General features: G+C 49.6%; 1 protein-coding gene across 1 annotated transcript in view; it reads left to right on the top strand.

The window, feature by feature from the left end:
- Nucleotides 1–14,571, top strand: part of PGAP1 (post-GPI attachment to proteins inositol deacylase 1) — an 868,977-nt gene extending 854,406 nt beyond the window's left edge. Inside the window, exon 27 of the mRNA XM_086955415.1 lies at nt 12,167–14,571. Within this exon, the coding sequence (XP_086811541.1) occupies nt 12,167–12,305 (139 nt within the window). The 3' untranslated portion in view covers nt 12,306–14,571. The remainder of the gene's footprint in view (nt 1–12,166) is intronic.
- The last annotated feature ends 7,454 nt before the right edge of the window (nt 14,572–22,025 follow it).

Here is a 22,025-nt window from a genome sequence, read left to right as displayed (position 1 = left end):
GCAATTCGTCCCATGACTGATAACGGAAGCAAGCGCCAGAATACCATCTGGGACCAGATTGATGTTCCGAGGTTGCCCTCTAGCAGGTCTGCTGGTTGATGATAAATCCTAAATTCCAGGTACCTAAACACGGTGGGCTGCCAGATGACAGGTGTGTCGTTAAGCATGTAGGTAGAGTCAGGGCAGTCTGCATTGAAAGAAAATGGTCATGACTTCGCCCACTTGACCCTCAAGGCAGATAGGTTAGCAAAGTTACTGAGCGTCTGAGTGAGTACAGCAGAGTATATCTGAACATCTCAGAGGTATAGAAGGAGATAATCTGCATATAGGGGTCGATTAGGATCGCGGACGGACTTGCGTCCGTCCGCGACCCCAGAGCAGGAGGGAACCTCCGCATGGCATGCGGAGTTCCCTCCTGTGCAATTAGGATGTGACCGCCACCCTGGCGGTCACATCCTCTATTTTTAACATTGCCGCGGGTGCAGCTTCAAGCTGCACCCGCGGCAATTTTAAAAATGCACGCATTGCATTTGCATGCAGAAAGAGGCAGGCACCGCGCGGTGCCTGCCGCTTTCTGCATGCAAATGCAGGGGGGTACCATAGGTACCCCCCATGTGCACCCCCCACCCCCCCTTCACCTAGGGGGCCCGCAACGGGCCCCCGCAGTGAAGTTCCGTATGCTTTTCCGCCGCGGAAAAGCATACTTTACTGGCCATCCTAATATGGTGGACGGTGTCTGGAAGACACCGTCACCATATTAGAGCTTTTCCGCCGCGGTTGTAATCCAACCGCGGCGGAAAAGCTGCGGACGGAAACCAGGACCCACCAGCCATCCTAATCTGGCGGTGGGTCTTTAGTCAGTCCGCTGCGGATTTTCCGCATCCTCGGGGCCGGCGGTGGCTTCCGCCGGCCCCGAGGATGCGGAAAATCCGCAATCATAATGACCCCCATAATTATATTGTATATACCCCGCCTCCTAGAGGAATGCCCTATTCCTGGCCATGCGCTCAGATCGCGGCAGCCAGCGGCTCCACCGCCAGAGAAAAGAGCAGCGGGGAGAGCGGGCATTCTTGCCGTGTGCCTCTACATATGGCAGTGGGGTCCGAGAGGTATGCCTAACCATGCCCGGGAAGCGATCCCCAATGCTATAGCGGGGTAACACCATGAAAAGGATTTCCCACTCCAGAGAATCAAAAACCTTTTCCAACTCAAGGATCAGGCGCCCGGAGTGCGGTCACCTAACATTCGAGTATCGGGAAACACGGAAAAAACATTGCATATTTAATGACGTTTTGCGTGCCGGGACAAACCTGTTCTGATCTCGGTGTACCAGGGATAGGAATAGGTGGGGCAACCGGTCGGCCAATACCTTAGCCAGTATTTTGTAATCTGTGTTTAGCTGCGCTAAGGGACGTTAGGAGACCAGGGCGATAGGGTCCCTATCTGGCTTTGGCAGGGAGATGAGCAGGGCTTCAGTTAATGATGAGGGGAGGCTGGTCACAGTGTATGCCACATTGTACAGGGTGTGTAGTTGGGGGGGGGGGGGGGTCAGTGTCGAAGTATATGCTTTATAGAATTCGGCTTGGAGGTAATCTGGCACCGTGGCCTTACCCGTTGCTAGAGCTCCAATGGCCTCCCATACCTCTAATTGTGTTATTGGTTCTTCGAGCTCTCCCCGCCGCTCCGGGATGAGGACAGGGAGTCTGACTGCATCAAAGAAAGCATCCAGACGGTTGTCTCCCACCTCCAGGGTTAATTGATATAGGGAGCAGTGGCGGTGTGTCCATTGGGGCGCTGGGCTGTTGCCCCACTAATGCCACATGGCCACATTATTTCTTCCTCGTTATTACACTTTGTTCTACTTCTTACGTTCTTAATGCTGACTCAAATTCGGGCTGGACGCTCGTCGGGCCACACCGAGGCAGTCGGGACGCTGAAGTGGGTGGGGCAGCACTGCAGAGTTTCATTGACTGACAACGGTGGTCTAGTAGCGCAGCAGCAATAGTATTAGTGTGCATGTTCGGTTTTGGACTGGTCATTTTTCTGACCAGCCCGAACATACCCTCTCTAGCCTGCATCTTTGAGAGTGAGGGTTGCTTCATGCCGCAGCCCCCAGTCTCCTAATCGGTGGGAAATATCCGTGCTCAAGCCAATCCTGGCGCTGCAGGAGCAGCATCTGGATTGGCTGTATTAGAGTCATGCACCGTTCACTACTTAGTCAGTCCTGAGAGGCATTGGGTGCCGCGCATGGGTGGCACTATGGAAACTATGACCAGTCACTGTGGCTTATGTGAAGCTATGCAGACAGTGATTGGCCATTTGTACGTAATGATGATGACCGTGACGTTGTCGCAGTACAGTAGACCGCACCACACACACCTCGTGTTCAGTGGCTGCTCCTACTTGGGTCACCTACTGCTTGGTTGATATAATTGATGATTTCACCAAAACGAACGCAAACTGAAGATCAGCTAGACTAGACAAGTCAGTCAGTCTGTTGTAGTGCAAACTTTGCTTAAGCCATGTCAGCCCTCTCCCAGGGAGTACATTAAATAACACTTCAGTGTCAGTACACATGTCCCCATATGTTGTCTCTTACCATTGAATCAATCCTGTGACGCTTGCTGTAATTATTATCATACAGAGGGTATGTCTATAAATGCATTTGCTGTAAAGACAAGGGTTAACCCAATGAGTCGCTGGGACCTGGGTGAAGAATTGATACAAACAAAGTGGTCCCAGTTACTAGAACGAATGAACCATAACTGGACAGCTTAAATGAATTCAAAGAAATTATAAAAACATTGCTTTTATTCACAACTTGTACCATAAAATATATTAATATAATACATCCATAGTTGATCACATTTAATGCCCCTAAAGAAATGGACAGGGAAGGGTAGTGTTGGGATAGTGAAGGTACTGAATGGGTGATAGAACAGTGGTCCCTGTGACCTCAGTAAACCAAAGAGTAATAATTAATTAACACACTGAAAAAATATACAATTCATTAGTTAATTGAAACACTCATGCCTCAAAGAAACACAATCACAGATGATAAGTTGGGAAAGAGGGTGGAACTGGGAAAGAGTGTTGACGTTTCGATCCAAACTGATGCAGGCATGGAGTGAAACCTTGCTAGAGGGTCTTCATCAGGACAAGGGCAACGAGGGGGGCAGTGAATCTGGTCTGAAATGGCGTAATCAAAGATGGAGGAGGGTATACGTCACGTGGATCAAAGTCCTAAGAATGTAAATAAGGCAGTAGAATACACAGGATTCCTATCCTGTCCATTTCTTTAGGGGCATTAAATGTGATCAGCTATGGATGTATTTTATTAATAATTTTTTATGTTACACATTGTGAGTAAAAGCAATGTTGTTATAATTTCTTTGAATTCATTTAAGCTGTCCAGTTACGGTTCATTCGTTCTAGTATCTGGGACCACTTTGTATCTATAAATGCATTTGGGCCTAAGCAAAGCCAAAGGGTTTGTATATAGCGCGAACTAAACCAGAACGTATTGGTGTGCTGTAGATGAACACCAGTCATTATGATTAAACAACGATACATACGGGTTGGGAGTACATTTTATAACACTTAGGTGTCGGTACACATGTCCCCATGTATTGTTTCTCACCATCGAATCAATCCCCTGGGCTGTGACGCTTGCTGTCATTATTATTATTGTACAGGTCAGGTCTAGCTGAGCATGCAGGAAGCTCTATTTCATGTTGACACTCACCAGGCACCCGCCCGCATTGAGGGTATGTCTAAATGCATTTGGGCCTAAGCGAAGCCTAAGGGTTTTTATATAGCGCAAACTAAACCGGAACGTATTGGAGGGCTGTACATGAACACCACACCAGACTGGTCATTACACAACGATACATACATATTTGTTTGGGGTTTTGATCAAGGCTGGCAAGGGGAATGGATGGTATTTCTTGAGGTGTAGGGGTGACATGGGTTGTTACTGGGTTACATCTGGATTCTGGAATGGACTAGGCAACGATCGGGGGTTACAGTGCAGGCCGGTAAGTTACGGTCTGTCTTTCTATTGGGACATGCATGGGGATTAAAAAAAATAAAGGAATTTTAATAAGGAGCCTTAAACAGCAAAACCGAAATCAGAACTGGAATTTTTAATAAAATGACTGTATGGTCCATGAAGCTATTATAGTGTGGTTCATGAAGTTATTATAGTTCAATAAATTGAGCATGACACAGCAATAGAGTAATCCTAACACCACATTTGCAATTGTAGTCTCTATCCCTCAAATGGCCATGACACACAGTTACCTATGTTATATGACATCTCTTTATTAATCTATTAACTGCACTTTCACAATTGCTTTATTAACCTTCCTGCTTTCTCAAATTTGCTTCAAAATGCACCATTTGTCCACTCTTTTTTTCAAAAATTTCTAGGGGGAGAACCCCCCGAATTTCCTTAGTTTGATCAGGCTAGCTCGCTATGGTGCAATATGACAATAATTATACACCTCACCACTTTCAAATGTCACCAGCCGCCACTGATAGGGAGGTCTAATGTTGCATAAGCCACGCATGAATTTCATGCTGAGTGTGGTGAAGCTGATCAGGGTGAGAGCACAGTGAGAGAATAGGACTCTGGGACTGCTCCTGGCTTAGCAGCCACGCCAGTAACCATCCTGCTCAATCTGAAGTGGTACAAGTGTGGGCCGAGTGTGCAGTGTAATTAAGGCACTACAGCAGTGAAGCGTGTCCAGAATGAGCCACAGGCAGACGCCAAGCACGTTCCAAGTGTGTCAATGATTGTGTCTCGACCATCATGAGCGAGTCTTCAATGCGGGTGATACTGCCCTCCAGCTGTTTGCAAATATTCCATGTGGTTCACAAATTATGCCTCCTTATGGTTAATTTGAAGGCATCCCACTTAATCAACCTATCCCTGAACACCGGTTCCTCCAACGCTACTGGCTGCAGAAGCCATGTGGGCGTGGCCGGTACATCTGGCTCTCCGTGAGGCACATAAACTGAGGAGTAGAATGAGTAGACACGCGTTTTGGGATTGAGAGCATGCCATATGTCGACTAAGTCCCAATGTCGTAGCCAGTTGTTCAGTACTTGCGCTTTTGCAGTGGCTGATGTACGGGTAAGTGGAGGAAATGAGCGGTTGAGTGTTGTGTGTAAGACAGAATTATAGTCACCTCCCAGTAGCTGCGGCATGTTACACCATCCAGCCAGAGCATTAGATAGTCTGTGGAGATATAGTTGCGGGTCTGTGTTGGGATTGTAGATCACCTCTAGCAGTATCTGGCCACCATTAAGATGACCGTGAATCAAGACATATCGTACCTCCATGTCTATAACCGCTTTGTCTACCACGAAGAGGGTACCTGATCTCACCCATATCATAAATACCTTATGCATATGAAGAATAAGTTGTGGCAAACACCTGTCCCCCGCCAGTGGTGTCTAAGCCAATTAGCTTCAGTTAGCGTGAGATGCATCTTTCGCATCAAAGCTATATGGGTGTTTCTTCGCTTCAGGTAAGAATACTCCGCAGAGAGGTGTGAGGGCATATGCATGCCCCTCACATTGCATGTAGTGATGTTAGTGTGCATCATGAGTGATACATGACAGTGTCTCACATGTGCAAGCGCCCTGTGAACAGGGGCTGTCGGCTGTGGGCATTGGCGGTGGTCAGTGGGTGTGGACCGGGGCAAGGCACAACGGGACAGTAAATAAAACCTTGCAAAAGAAAAATAGAGCACAAAAATGTAAAACGTTTCTCGAGCAGATGCAAAACGGGTATCCGGCCAAACATCATATGGCAACTGCCAGCTTTGCAAGCTGGATTAAGGGAGCAGTGGGTGGCGAGGGTCAGCTGTGCGGGGCCCAATCTGTGTGGCATATATATGTTCTCAACCACAGGCTTACAATTGCTGAGCTAGGAGATCTCAAATTAATAATGAGGTTTGCCTACATTACAGCTCAGCACCAGTCGGAGCAGTTTATACTGCATTACAGGTCAGTACAGGATCGAGGCAGGTAGTACTGCCACCATCACACTGCCCGGTCGCTCCCCTGGTGATGGTCATATTATGCTGTCTGCTGTTTGCGGGGTAACTTTTGCCGAGGACATGTACTTTCATGTTCTGAACCTGTGATCTGGTTCAAGGTGCTTGCACTTTGTCGTCGGCTCGAATCGTTTCCAATTTGTCATTTTGCTGCTCGTCTTGACATCGCCACCTAGGGCTTTCACCAAGGTGGTAGTGGTGGTGGTGGTGGTTGTGGCACACCTCAGACGGTCGTGGATCCCAGTTTTCTCCTACCAGGATGACTGACTGAGCAAAGCAGAATCCTCAAAGGACGTGATGTGCCATGTGAAGTTGACAACAGCTCTACTATTTGACCAGGGCTTTTCGATCAGCAAGTCTTATTCTCACCTTCAGCCCTACCAGCACTTTATTTTATAGGAGCAGTTATGGATACTATCCTTTTCCATGCCTTTCCTCTTTGAGGAGGATCTGAGACATCCAGGCAATTTTTCCATCCTAGCAGAAGACACATGTATTCTCCTGGTCACAAACATGGATTGGCACATGAGGACTTTGCTGTGGTGCCTCGTGAAGCATTGGTTCCAGCATGGAGGAGACCTGTATGACACCACAGTCGTCTCCCTGTAAACTGCGGTAGATGTGGTGTGGTGGGGGATTTAGCAGATTTCTGAAGGATATTCTTCTGGCCCCCCCACCCACTTCAGCCATGGCCACAGTAGTGAATTATGCCTTCACTCTAGGGTTCGGAGTCCAAAATGGTGGATCTGGCAATTAGGGCTGTCTGGTCTCCAGAAGAGCACATGCTTCGTATCAACCTGCTTGGGATGCTGGCAATTCAACTGGCTCTGAATGCTTTCTCCTTCTTTTGCGGTAAGTCTGTCCAGATCTTGAAGGACTTAATGACCACCATATGGTATTTAAACCACTAATGGAGAGTGGGGTGTCAACTCCTTTGCCACAAAGCGTTAAGACTCTGGTCTTGGGCACACCATCAAGAGATCTGGTTGACAGCTAGTCACCTGGAGGGGGGTATCTGAATGTCAGAAACAACACCCTGAGCTGGCTTTATCTTACCTGTCACGAGTGGTGTCTTCAACCAAAAGTAGTCCTGGATATCTTTACCCTGTTGGCCACACCTCAGGTGAATTTGATTGCATCCTCAGAAAAGGCATACTGTTAGCAGATCTTCACCCTCCAGTGTCCATTGAGGGGAGCCTTAGGACATGCATTTGAGTTGAGGTGGAGCGTTCTGCTTCACTACGCATCTCCTCATGCCGTGTTTTTTTGGGTTCAGAGGAAGACTCACCAAGAATGGGCCTACGTCATTCTCGTAGTGCCAGATTGGTGGAGAAGAGTGTGGTGCACAGTCCTCCCCTTTCCCTGTGTTCTCCAATTGCATTGCCCCTCAGGGTCAATCACCTTTCCCCATATTTTAATTCAGACTTCATCTACCTGCAGATTCAATCCCGCCTGCCTCCCCGTTCAGGAATGGTTACCTAGGTAAAGTTAATAAGGTCTTAGTAAGTGGTTGTTCTACACTGTATCCAATTGATGTTGCTCGCCTGGTCAACATAAAAAAAACAATGGAAACTGACATTAATAGGCTTGGGTGAGGGTTATATGGACTCTGATGTTGGCGGACATCAGTTTAGTGCCAATGCGGACCTAATGCCCCCTTCCAGCTTCGAGAGCTTTGGCGTTTCTAGATCCAATGTCATGCTGGAGATTATTCAACAAGTGAAGAAACTGCAGGTAGATAGATTATCCACTAGAAAGATAATTTCCGAAGGTAAGTAGCTTTTTCTTCTACTGGGTTGACCCTAGATTTGAGTTACTAGGCTACAATTCTAGTATGTTCCAAGTAATCAGCAAGAAAATAACAATATATCAGCATCAGGAAAACGACACCCAGGACAATCCACTGCTGTTGGTTTAAGACATGTCTTCCATCTGTAGAAGAGTACAGTAAAAAAAATGAATATTGTCCACTTGTGTTGTAGCTTATGTTTAGCGGCAGAGACCAATAAGATTTGTTTTAGAATTGATTCCTCAAATGTTCTTAAAGCAAATCAACAAGTCATTCAGGTAGGTTCTCCATATATTTGATCAGATCATCAAAAAGTCTGATGGAACTGAGCAAACGAGAGTAGACTTTGAAGAATTATAGAGCAGATAATCTTTATAGATTTCATAAATCCCTTAATCTTTGTTTCCATGAGCCAGGTGGTCTAGTATGAAAACCTGGTTAAATATCCATGAATTTCTCACTGGTATTCCCCAGTCATTTTTGGTCCAATGGCATTGACTATCCAGTAAAAGTGTCAAACAGCATTTCAACCCACAGAGTGCTAATGGTCAAGGTGAGATTGAACCTTTGTGTGGGCAATTCAAAGCCTCAGGGACCAAGCATATGCTGTACGGGAGTTTCCAGCCAGAAGGCTGCTATGGTTGTGGCTTAATGCAGACTCAACCTACTAGTCTTGATTGGAAAGGTCTTCAGGCTCAAGACAGAGAGTCACTCAATCAATCAATCAGGGTTTTTTTAAAGCTCGCAACTCACCAGTGAGGGTCTCAAGGCGCTGGGGGGAGTGAGGGGGGGCAGCGGCTCCGGATCAGTCGAAAAGCCAGGTCCTTCCTGAACTTGTGCAGGGTCGGGGAGCATCTGATGTTCACTGGAGCTTGTTCCAGGTTTTGGCTGCGATGTAGGAGAAAGCTCTCCCACTGGTTCAGTTTCTTCGGATGCGGGGGACCTCTGCCTGGGTGAGGTCGGCGGAGTGGAGGTTCCTTTTGGATACCTTGAAGCTTGTTGAGGGATTTGTAGGCATGGGTGAGGAGGTCCAAGGTGACCCTCTTCTCGATGGGGAGCCAGTGGAGGCCTCGTAGGTGTTGGGTCATTTGCTCGTGGCGCTGTGTCCTGAGGACGTGTCTGGCTGTGGTGTTCTGGATGGTTGGAAGTTTGTGTAGAAGGGTTTTGTTGATTCCGGCGTAGAGGGTGTTGCTGTAGTCAAGTCTGCTAGTTATGAGTGCGTGGGTGACGATCCTTCTGCAGTCTGGGGGATCCATTTGAAGGTGTTACGGAGGATGCGAAGGCATTTAAAACTATTGGAGGCGACAGCATTGTTCTGGCAGTTCATGGAGAGGAAGGAGTCAAGGATAATGCTGAGGTTCCGAGCGTGGTCTGTAGGGGTGGGTGGGCTCCCGGAGTTGGAGGGCCACCAGGTGGAGGTGCAGGGTCCGAGGATGATGATCTCTGTTTTCTCTAATTTTAGCTACAGGCAGCTGTCCTTCATCCAGGCTGCCACGGTCTTCGTTCCTTCCTGGAAGCATAGTCTGGTGTCTTTGGGATTCTTCGTGAGCGAGAGGATGAGCTGGGTGTCGTTGGCATGGGATACGATACTGAGCCCATGCTGTCTGACGATGGCGGCGAGGGAGGCCATGTCGATGTTGAAGAGTGTGGGGCTGAGTGGTGATCCCTGGGGTACTCTGCAGCTGATTTCCATGGGTTTGGAGAGAAAGGGAGGTAGTTGGATCCTCTGGGTTCTGCCGGAGAGGAAGGATTGGATACAGTCGAGGGCGGATCCTTGTATTCCCACGCCGTGAAGTCTGGCTGCGAGCGTGCGATGTGAGACAGTGTTGAAAGCTGCGGAGAGTTCTAGAAGGATGAGGGCCGCGGTGTGTCCCTGATTCAGTAGCATGCAGATGTCGTCGGTGGAGGTGAGGAGGGTGGTCTCGGTGCTGTGGTTGCTGTGGAATCCAGACTGGGAGGCATCCAGGATGGAGTTGTCTTCAATGAAGGCAGTCAGCTGGGCATTTATGAGTCTCTCAGTGACTTTGGAAGCGAAGGGGAGGAGAGAGATGGGCCGGTAGTTTTTCAGGTTCCTTGGGTCGGCAGTTGGTTTCTTGAGGAGGGGTTTTACCTCTGCCCGTTTCCAGTCATCTGGGCAGAAGCCGTGGTTTTGAGGTTTCACCAGGTTTTCTCTAGCCTTCTGCAGGAGCGCCTGGCTTCTTGAAGTTCTGTGGTGAATCAGGCAGCTTTTAGAGTGCGTTGTTTGGTGGGGCGCGAGCTTGTCGGTGCAGCAGTTGACCCAGTAGTGATGGCTGCGGAGTTGGTGTTGTTCGTAGCAATGGGGGTGTTTTGATGGAGGGTGGTGTTGAGGTGCTCCTCTTTGACCTTGCTCCACTTCCGTTGTGACGGGCGCGGGGAAGGTTTGGGTGCGGTGGTGGTGTTGAAGGTGAAGTGGACGCAGTGTGGGTAGGCGTGTTGACGAGCTGCTTCAGTGCTAGGTTGGTGAGGAGAGTGGTGGAGTCAGGGTCGTTGCCGTTGTCGAGGTGGAATTTCAGGTCCCTGAGTAGAATGTAGATCGTGGAGGTGATGGCGTGGGTTGAGGCAAGCTTGGTGATGGTGAGTGCGAGGTTCTGGCGGTCTGTAGATGAGGGTGCCTCGTAGTGTGGTCCTGGGGCTTCTCTGAATCTGGAAGTGGAGGTGTTCTGTGTCGGATTAGGAGTCACTCGTGCTGGATGTGGAGAGACGGAGGGGGGTCTTGTGTGCTATGGTGAGTCCTCCTCCTGGTCGTTGCAGACGGTCCTTTCTCTGGATCTTGTAACCGTTGGGGCTCAGTGGCGACGTCGGGCGAGAGGATGTGGATCCGTTCCCAGATCTCTACGTTGTGTCGGTGCAGGGAGCACACGTTGAGAAGGATACAAGTCAGGGTTTTGGTGGTGCGTGCCTTCGGCGGTCGTGGGAGCTTTGTCGATGGTAAAATAAATTGATACTTGTATAGCGCACTGCTCACCCGCAAGGGTAAAGGATCTGCGGCAGGATCTGCATGAGAACTGCCCGTGGGTGGTGTTTGGCAAGGAACTTGCGCAGTCGGCGTGTCTTTCGGGGTTGAGTGAGTGGAGGGTGGTTGAGTCGTATCGGTGGGGTCTAGGAGGACCAGGTTTCCTGGTGCTGGTCGCGGTCGGGTCACGGGCGGGTGCAGGCAGGCCTGCCTTAGGCGATTTCAGTATTTCAGGTTCATTTGGATGTTCTTAAGACTGCTTTCTATGAACCCAGCCTTTTCTTCCATCCTTACTAGGCTTCACAGACAGTTACTCCCTTTGGTCTCGGGCTGTTCATAGCCCCACAGCACTCAGGCTTCACATGACAGTTCCACGACCAGGCAATCTTTTTCTAGCATGCAGGCTCTTTGCAGCTCCTCGTCACTCATGCTTCTCCTTGCGCGTTCCTTGGACAGGCAGGTTCTTTCGAGGAGACTGGTCCAAGTGAGACTGTGTACCTAGCAGCAAACTGTAGACAAGGAACATTCTTGAAGACAATCATGGAAATACTCCTTGTTAGGCTACAATTTGGTTCTCTCATTCTAGTGACTCAAACTTGGGTTTGTTTGTGGCGGTGATCGTTATACAAGTTCATAAATGGTTGTGGTCACTGTACAACAAGTCCCTGTTAAATTCACCTACTCCCTCCCTATTTTAACTTCAGTGAGATGTGTCATGCTCTAGGTAGAGCCTTCTGTGGCACAAAATATTTCCTAGAACATTTGGTACTAAACAGGCAGAAAAGGATAAAAGGCAAACTGACAGGTATTTCCCACATCTACAGAGTTCGTCTGTAGCTGCAGATACTGCTAGCATCCAGCAAAAAAGGTTCTAGGTTGTTTATCTGAAGCAACCTGGAACAGAGGCTGTGTGAAAGTTTTGCACACATCAAACAACATGCGCACAAAAAAAGCACAAAACACGATTTCATTGTGAGGCCTGTCCATGCCTAGTTCACTTATGCTGCGTGAACACAGTACACCGCTCAGTGCACAAACAGGGATCATCTCATTTTTGAGATGGGTGATCTGTTATTTGTGGCTCTCCTAGACTTTGTATGTACTGCTTATTGCATTGCAAAATGTGGCCACTGTCCATACACCGCTGCACAACCAGAGCTGTCACTGTTCTTCACATTGTTTCAGTGTCCAACTGTCCATTAAGAGCTGCAGTGCTTGAAGCGAGAATGAATGAGACATCAAGTGTTTAAGTGCAGGCATTAGCGTTTTGTAGCAGTGAATATACCTTGTTTTATATCTTGCATATCTGACAATTACGTATTTTTTTTCTTTTCACAGTAAACTGTTGAAGATGGCCGCACGGCTTCCGCTCCCTTTGACAATTCTGATAGTGGCCTTTGGACCAATGCATTTATACCGAGTGTCTTACTTTGTTACAGTGCCGCTCCTTGTCCATGCACTGTGTTGTTTCGTTTAGTTCTTTTGCACTTCAGATATGTTTTTATAAGCGGTGCTGCTTTAGCCCTCTCCTGACAATCAGGCCAGCATTTGATGTGCATTATTAGAGCTGCTACAAGTATCTGAGATGTGTCAGTGGTAGTCACATGTGGACGAATAGTGGCAGATTCAAATACAGGAAGATGCCATGGAGTTTGTTCAATAATTCCAGGTGAAGAAGACACGTATTTGGATACCTGAAAACATAGCTAATTGTTTTCATGATTTTTTTTCAGGTCGAGCTATATATGGTAAAGCTAGGAATTTGGCATGCAGTTTGCGGTGGTGGGATGGCTTCTTTTCACTTTTAGTGTTTCCTGTTTCTTACAACGTTCTAATTAAAATACGTTTAGTTTTACACTGGACCGCTATTTCCACCACAATTTCCGAATTGACCACTGTTGGTAATAAATTCATGTGACATCAGATTATCACTTGTAATTGAACTGAAGTATTGTCAAATGCTGGAATTGATACCGCTGCTCAGTGAAACGACAACGTAATCCAATGGAATTGTTTATTTTTATAAAAAGTATCACTTCCTCAGAGTCTATTTTTTAAGATGCAAAGAAAGAAGTGACAACCGTTAACATTAAACCGTAGGGTCATTTCATATGTCAATTTCCAATGGGCATGCTTTGATTGTATACTGGGAATTACGCGTTAGTCATTCTTCCTTCAGACATAACTTAGTAATTGAGGCGTGTGAGCGATGGGAGGTGCAGGCTCTCTCCTTTTGTATCTCCAGCATCATTCTATTCTGTCGCCTCCTTCTGGTGCCTCCTTCGCCTTTATGGAGCCATAGCTGATCTCCACTCCAACAGTGCCTGCTACCAGTATCCACGTGTATTAACCAACTGTGATCACCACTGCACTGTGGTTGGTGGTGAGACGAGGATAACAGACTGGATGGTAATGGAGACAGTTGATAAGTAAGCAAAGCTATACCTCAGTGGACCACTTCCTAGTCCCACTCCTTTCTGATTGAGACCACATCTAAGCCGTTGGTACTCGACAGGTTACACTTACTTCTAATAATAATCGAAGGTGAAAAATCACGTCAAACATATTTAGTGGTCCTCCCCACCAGTTTAATCCTTTTGTACCAAAGATGATATATTGGCGCTGGTATCTAGTTCTTAATCATCCCCATTTGAAGTCTGTACTTTATCATGGGGTCTGAACTGCCAAAGAAACAGTACATGAAGAAGGTCATAGTGAAGACTCCTCTACTTCCTCTGAGGACCTGGATATACCTCATGTCTACCATCCCTGAATCAAGGTACAGGCTTACTACCAAGTGAAGTATGAGCCACAGCAACTAACATGTTCACCAATTAACTGAATGAAGAAAGTAAAAAAGTCAAACTCTACCTAACAGTCCCCAAAGGTGGCAGTGGATGAGACCGCCCGATCTTTGCGGATCTTGTCAAAAAGATGCCTGCTTCACAAAGGACACCCAAGAGCACAGCAGTGCTTGCTCCTCGGAGCTTGGATTTGGAAAGAAAGTCTGAAGGGAAATATACTGGTAGATATTTTTGGTTAAAGGCACTTTTGGAATAAACAAAGATTAAAGTTTAAGCACTAACCTGTGGTTGACACCGTGCCAATAGGGGAGCCATACCTGAGGATCCCTATTTCGCCCAGCCACTTGACTGATATATCTACCAAAAAAAGACTTTAGTGGCAAACACGTAGTTGCCACACCCTCCAATGATTTAAAGCGAGGACACTGCAATAGCACATTGCAGGAATGTTCAGATTGTCAACAGACTGAATTTGCTAATGCCCAGACCTTAACAAGTCAGTTTGCATACGGCTTACTCCCTGTTAATCATGCACCAGTTGCCGCAATCCTTAAATTGTGGCCCATTGTTACTCCAGCCACAGAGATAGCACCCAGAAGGAGGTAAAAGGATTGAAAACAACGTTCTTGGCGTTACTGCAGCACAGTGCCTGTCCGTCTGGGTGCCAACACACATTCATTAGTAAGAATGGGACTTGTAAAAGGCCCCAGGAGATGATGTCCTATTAAGACATCAGCACACCTAAAAGAACAAAGCTCTTTATAGGCCAAAACACAGTGAATTTTGGTTATGATGTTTGTGGCTTCCCAACTATGGTTAATGGCAAAATAGTATGTTTTCTTTGAGCCGTACAATCAAACCGTGCTACATGTGTATCTACTGAACTTGTGTATCCAATCCATTTGATCAATTTATCTTTTAATAAACATTTCTTGAGTACATTTTTGTTTATGTTGCATTTTGTGGTGTCCGTTATTGAAAAAACATCAAGAACACTTTGACCCTCATTACGAGTTATGTTATTTTACCCGCAATTATAACTAAAATAATCATGGAAATACATTTTTTGTCAAGGTCCAGAATAATCAGGTTTGTAAACTCCGGACCAGATAATTCTGTGCCCAAAGACACCAGTCTGGGAGAATTGCTGTAGTATAGGTGATTATAGCAGCAGAACTGCCGGCCCCCACCCACCCTCTAGAGCCGTCTGGTGGGAAGCAAACAAAGATCGCCTCTGATAGGCGCAAGAGTGCCTTGAACCACTGCGCCAGCTAACCCCTCTGTACTTCCCACCACCACCAGTCCCGCATATGCTTGCTCAGAGCAGGTCAAAAATCTATGTTGTTTTTTCACTGGAATGGTAAAAAACATCATGTTAAAACACCCCAAAAATCTGGGTGCAAGCACTTGTTCCTCGTATCTGGGGAAGACATGCATAATGGCCAAAGCAACCTGCTTGTATATTTAATTCCCTGACTCCAGTGTCTCTGCTGTGAAGTCCAGCCAATTTTAAATAAGCGTCTTTGTGTCTTCTGTCAAAATCTAAATTTTAGAAACTCAATTATCAGATCATTTTTTCAATCCTGAAACGCATGAAGCATGCATTTAATGTTACATTACAGTACACTGGAAAGTTGAGTTGGTCATTGTTCTTGCCCATTAAGTTGTTCACTTTGGAACAGATAATTATTGAAACATTATTTTTCAGCATAAACATGTATCTGGAAGAGACTGTAGTTATAGATTCCTTACCTTTAGAATTACCCCCAGGCGTCAGACTGGATCCTGAGAATGTTTTCGTAGTAAGGTGCCGGGTTTTTAGGAACCCGGTGGTGCCAGGGGATAACACCCGAAGACCTCTAAGTTATCCCTGTTCCGGACCACAGAAACACAGAGTCTTTTAGGTGAAGTCAGAGATCGAGTTTTATTGGCTGCAAACAAGTAACAAGTGTCCTAGAAGTACAACAGCACGGGATGTAAGTTCTCAGGAGACTGTTTGTTTTTACAGAACCAGCCTTCTCCTTTTATACAAAATATTACACTTCAGGCAAGAATTCTTTGTTTTATGATGCAACCATATATATATTTGTTCAACAAAAAGAAAAGCACAGTCATGACGGCCAGCCTATAATTTTGTGTGTACAGTTAGTGATAGATTACCCAGCTCGGCCCAGAACTACCATCAGATATCGATGAAACCCCAATAAACTCGGGCACCTCCTCATCGTAAAACTGGCCATAAACAAGGGACATGGACAGGTGTATGTGTGTGGATAACATGGTTTGTATGTAGTGATTGGTTTATGGCATGTCGCGCCTTGATGCTATCTTACTCGGCCACTGGGCGAGGGACTGCCCGAACAGGTTCAGCTGGAGGCAGTGGAGTCAGCTCGGCCAGGTCATGGGGAAGTCAGCTAAGGTGGACGTGTCCTTTCAGATCAAACTCGGCCTTAATCAATTGACTATATGAGGGCAAGCCACAAGATGGATGCCGTTCTCAAAATGGAGTCTGAGAGTTCGGGACAGAAACCATGATTTAAGGGTGATAGCATCACTTAATCGCGACGCAAATGTAGAGGGATAATGTCCTAATCATTACCGGTCTGTAGACACCAAATTCGTCATGGTACGATGATATTTTGTGACACGAGTGTTGGGCCTCGGTACCATATTACAGCAGGGTCCAGAATTTCAGAACCACAGTTGCTGTACCCCTGCGCGTCTGTAGGTGGCGTCGGTCAACCCCACGTCCGGCGTCGTGGTTGCCGGGATGACGTTGCGGTGTCTACTTAGATGCCGCCCACTCCTGTCACAAGCTGATGTTAGTCACTGATCCGCACCTTGTGTACCTCTGGTGCCTGGAGTGCAGCCACGACCCGAAGTCGTGCTCCGACTACCGGGCCATGAATCCGAAGTCTTTGCAGGAGCGGTCCTGAAAGCTCTTGGAAACCCAGCAGTCCCCTCCACGTCGTTCGAGGTACCGGTCAAGAGGAAGGTCTTCGGACCGGTGCCAGAACCACTTCTCGTCCTCAAAGTCCTCACACTCATCCTGTAAGAAGAAGGTGAAGAAGCATCGTCGCTCTTAGCCTTCTCCCTGTCTGTCGGCTGACGTGGCGCAGGACCCAGAGCAGCGTCGCTCAACCACTCCATCTTCGGAGCCTGCTCCTGGGATAGCTCAGTGCTTCCTTCACTTTCCCGGAGCATCCCCTGCCCAGCTTCAAGCTTTTTACGAAGCGCTTCACAGGATTTTTGGGCAGCCGGACTCCTCAGGCGCGCCTTCGAGCCCCACAGACTCGGCTGGGGCCCCTGGGCCTTCGATGACGGCGACTCCGGTGCCGGAGGGCCCACGAGGATCCAGGCCTGGATCCGGATCGGAGCCGGTTGACCTCACGGTACCTTCCTGGGCGCAGATTCCAGTGACTACGCCCCCAATGCCGGTTGTGCCCCCAACCGGCATCGACCCTGGCCTCACCCCCGACTTGGGCCTGGTGCCGGACCAACATCGCCTGATGTCGGTACTGACTCTGTAGTGTACTTTTTACTGCTGTTCATCCCTGGTGTTCCCTATCGTCCTGAGTGGCAGCCAGAGGGGGTAAGGAGGACTGGAAGGGGCCTGTGGACCCTTTGCTGACCAGCTTGAAGAACCGGACTGGCAAGAGGAGTTGGGTGATGCCAGTGGTTTGGATACCTCCCCAGACCATGGTATGTTCTCACCCCCTACCGTGGCTACGAAGGAGGGCGCTTCTTACGCAGTGGTGTTGCGTAGGGCGGTCGAGGCCTTGGGCCTCGAGCTTCCTACGGTGGCAGTCAGGACTAACCTCCTGACAGAGGTGCTTCAGCCGGCAGGGGCCTCTTCAGAACCCTTGCTGACTTTTAATGAAGCCTTCACTAAAATCCTTCTGGGCACTTGGTCCAAGCCCAGCACAGGGGCTCCTGTGGACAGGATAATTGCCCAACACCACTGCCCTGCCCCAGGTGACCCTCTTTTCCTCTCCCAACACCGAGAGCTTGGTTGTCCAAGTCTCGTCCTCTAAAGGTGCATTCCGTACTGTCCCCCACCTTGAGGGCTGCAGTCAGTGAACAACGCATGCCTCTTGGACGGTTATACCCATACGGTGTGGGATACGGTTGCGCATGTGCTGCCAACAGTGCCCGGAGGAGGCCCGGGCCGTTCTCACCTAGGCAGTTGCTGAGGGTCGAGATGCAGTGAGGTTCACCATCAGGTGTGGGCTGGATACCGCCGACTCTCTGGGCAGAACGTTTTCCACGTCAGTAGCCTCGAGGCGCTATGCCTGGTTGAGGACGTCTGGTTTTTCAGGGGATGTCCAATCCACCCTTTTGATCATGCTCTTTGATGGCCTATTCGGTGACAAGGCAAACTCAGCGCTCGAGTTTTTCAAATACACTAGGGCTACAGCCAGATCCTTGGGCCTCACGGCAACCTCTCTGTCCCACGCAGTCTGCCTTTCACCCCTTTTGTGGCTACGGAAGGGGTCCCCCACCATGTTCCACCCAATCAAGCCACAGTGCCACGCAGGCTATCCGGTCTATGCTTGGTCACGGACGTGGGACCCAGCAGCATGGGTCTGGGGGCCAGTGGGCGGGCAGTCCACCCATACCCCCCTTGCACCAGCCTCCAAACCTTCCTAGTCCGACTTTTCAGGGTCACCAGGGGCCAGTGGGTGGCAGGATTTGCTATCACCTCCCCCACTGGCGAAAACATCCTGTTGGACAGGTAGGTGTTGCAGATAGTCCGAAGGGGCTACTCCCACCCCTTCCTCCATGCCACCAGCATTCCATTACATGTCACCTTCAAGTCACCTTCAAGATACTCATCAATCAATCATTCAAGCAAGAATTTTTAGAGTGCACTACTTACCCGTGAGGGTCTGAAGGCGCTGGGGGAAAGGGGGGGGGGGCTACTGGTCGAACAGCCAGGTCTTGAGTAGCCTCCTGAAGGTCAGCAGGGCTTGGGTCTGTCTTAGGCTCAGTGGGAGGGTGTTCCAGGTCTTGACGGCGAGGTGGGAGAAGGATATGCCGCCGGTGGTTGTTCTTCGGATGCGAGGGACGGTGGCGAGGTCGGTGGAACGGAGCTGGCGGTTGGGGATGTAGAAGACGAGTCTTCTGTTGAGGAAGGCTGGGCCGGTTTTGTGGAGTGCCTTATGTGCGTGGATGAGGAGCTTGAAGGAAATCCTCTTGTTGACGGGGAGCCAGTGCAGGTTTCTCAGGTGGGGGGTGATGTGGCTGTGGCGTGGTACGTCGAGGATCAGGCGTGCAGAGGTGTTTTGAATGCGTTGCAGTCGTTTGATGAGCTTGGCCGGGGCTCCCGCGTAGAGGGTGTTTCCATAGTAGAGTCTGCTAGTCGACTCCCAGGTTGCATGCGTGGTCGGTGGGTGTCGGGCTGCTCCCAGTGCTGTAGGCCACCAGGAGTCGTCCCAGGCTGAAGGGTTGGAGCCGAGGATGAGGACCTCCGTCTTGTCCGTGTTCAGCTTCAGTCAGCTGATCTTCATCCAGTCGGCGACGGCCTTCATTCCTTCGTGGAGGTTGGATTTGGCTGTGAGGCGGTCCTTAGTGAGGGAGAGGATCAGTTGAGTGTCGTCGGCATTGGAGATTATGTTCAGGTCATGCTGTCGAGCTACTTGTGCGTGCGGGTTTATGTAGATATTGAACAGTGTTGGGCTGAGAAATGATCCCTGGGGTACGCTGCAGATGATCTTGGAGGCTTCGGATCAGAATGGGGGGGGCGGACTTTCTGGGTTTTGCCGGAGAGGAAGGGGGTGGTCCATTCCAGGGCCTGTCTCTGATCCCTGCGTCGTGGAGGCCTGTGCATAGTGTGCGGAGGCAGACCGCGTCGAAGGCGGCGGAGAGGGCCAGGAGGATGAGGGCTGCAGTCTCAATGTTGTCCAGCAGGGTCCTGATATCGTCTGTAGCGACGATGAGGGCAGTCTCGGTGTTGTGGTTGCTGTGGAACCCTCACTGGGATGGGTCCAGGATGCTGTGTGAGGTATTGGGTTAGCTGTCTGTTGACGATCTTCTCGATGACCTTGGCTGGGAACGGAAGCAGAGAGATGGGCCGGAAGTTCTTGAGGTCTCTCGGGTCCGCCTTGGGTAGGGCGTTGATCTCTGTGTGTTTTCAGTTCTCTGGGAAGGTCGCTGTCTCGAAGAAGAGATTGATGACATTGCGCAGGTGGGGTGCGATGGAGCTGCTGGCTTTGTTGATGATGTGGTGCGGTAGTGGGTCTGACTGGGAGCCGGAGTGGAGTCTGCTCATTGTCTTGATGGTGTCATCTATGTTCACGTTGGCCCAGGCTGGCAGGGGTCATGGTCGATGGTGTGCGGGCTGTCTGGAGTGTCGATGTCTGTTGGGGCTGTCTGGGCATTGAAGCTGTCGTGGATGTCAGCAATCTTGCAGTGGAGGAAGGTGGTGAGGGAGTCGCACAGGGCTTGCGACGGTAGGATGTCGTTGGTGTTGGAGCTGGGGTTGGAGAGTTCCTTTACAATGTTAAAGAGCTCCTTGCTGTTGTGTGCGTTGTTGTCGAGGCGGTCTTTGAAGGAGGTCCTCTTGACAGACCTGATATGGGGGTGGTGTTTGCGGATGGCGTCTTTGTGGGCTGCGAGGCTGTCTGGTGTCTTTTCATTGTGCTGTTTCTTCTCTAGTTTCCGGCAGGTTCGCTTGGAGGCTAGGTGTTCTGGGGTGAACCAGCTAGCTCTCTTGCTGGTGTCTATGTGGGTGCGTTTCTTCAGCGGGGCGAGGGTATTGGCTCAGTCGTTGATCGAGCTTCTGAAGTTGCAGGCGGCATCACCGATGTTGGAGGTGTCGGTGGGTTAGCTGAGAGCGAGGTTCGCGTGTAGTTGGTCTTCTGTGATTTTGCTCCAGCAGTGGCGGGGGATCTGTTGGGTGCGGTGGTGTGTGGTGGGTTTCTGGAAGGTGAAGTGGATGCAGCGGTGGTCGGTCCAGAGGAGTTTGGTCATGTGGCTGAAGGAGACGTGGGAGTTTAAGGAGAAGACGGGGTCGAGCGTGTGGCTGGCGGAATGGGTAAGTGTTGTGACGACCTGCCTCAGTCCGAGGTTGTCGATCAGGGTGTGGAGTTGCTGTCGTTGTTGTTCTCAAGGTGAAAGTTCAGGTCTCCGAGGAGGATGTAATCGGTAGAGGTCAGGGCATGCATGCTGATGAAGTCGGCGATGGAGTAGTTGAATTGGGGTCGGGGTCTGGGAGTCTGTAGATGAGGGTACCTCTGAGGGTGGTGTTGGGGTCTGTGTGGATCTTGAAGTGCATGTGTTTGGTGGTGCTGAGAGTGTCGTTGGTCGAGATCCTGAGGCTGTTCTTTTGGACGATGGCGATTCCTCCTCCGACTCCGTTGGTGCGGTCTCTGCTGGTGATCTTGTAGCCGTCTGGGATGGCTATGGCGATGTCGGTTGCGGAGTAGTTGTTCATCCAGGTCTCTGTCGGAAGGCAACATCCGGGGATGATGTGTCGAGCAGGTCCCAGAGCTCAATGGGGCGCTTGCGTGCGGAGCGGGTGTTCAGTAGGATGCATCAGCGGTGGTTGAGGTTTTTCTTGGCGGTCGGTTTGGCGACTCTAAGGCTTGTGTAGCTGTAGTTCCAGCAGGTGAAGGGACCATGTGTGCGTTTCGGTGAGGCTGTGATGCAGGTGTGAGTCCGTCTGGGGTTGAAGGCGTGCAGTGTGCTGGCATCGTAGCGGCAGCGGTCGTCGTGGCGGGCGCGTGAGCCAGGGCTTCTGGCTCTGGGCGCGGTCCAGGCGTGGATGGACTTGCCTTAGGCGCGCCAGCGGCGCGGACGCGCAGCAGCCACCATATATGGGTAGGTGGGAGGGAGGAGCAGGCGGTGTGGGGCCGAGGCGGCGGGACAGAAGCAAGGGCACAGAATCCCGGGGGCAACGAAGGGGACAGAAGGAGTAAAAGGCAGACTCACGGGGCAGCTAAGGGGACAGAAGGAGAAAAAAGGCACAGAATCACGGGGACAGAAGGAGAAAAAAGGCACAGAATCACGGGGGCAGCGAAGGGTACAGAAGAACAAGCATTTACAATGCAATGGTTTTGCCTTTGTTAAAGTTAGAGCTATTGGCATTGCTCTTGACATTTTCATTTATGTTTGTTTTTTAACATAAATAAATGGCATTGTCATTTACAATGCCACTAGCTTTATCTCTCGCAAATGACACACACAAACACACACAGAGCCCCCACACACACACACCCACACACAGCCCCCCACACACACAGCCACACAGAGCCCCCCACACACACAGCCACACAAAGCCCCCCACACACACAGCCACACAAAGCTCTCCACACACACACCCACACAGAGCCTTCCACAGACACCCACACAGCACAAGCAGGCAACAGGGGCACACAGAGGCACAAGCAGGC

The sequence above is a fragment of the Lissotriton vulgaris genome, chromosome 2_1, assembly GCF_964263255.1.
Source record: "Lissotriton vulgaris chromosome 2_1, aLisVul1.2, whole genome shotgun sequence".
NCBI lineage: Eukaryota > Metazoa > Chordata > Amphibia > Caudata > Salamandridae > Lissotriton > Lissotriton vulgaris.
The sequence above is the reverse complement of the archived record's forward strand: the minus strand, read 5'-3'. Positions and strand labels throughout refer to the sequence as shown.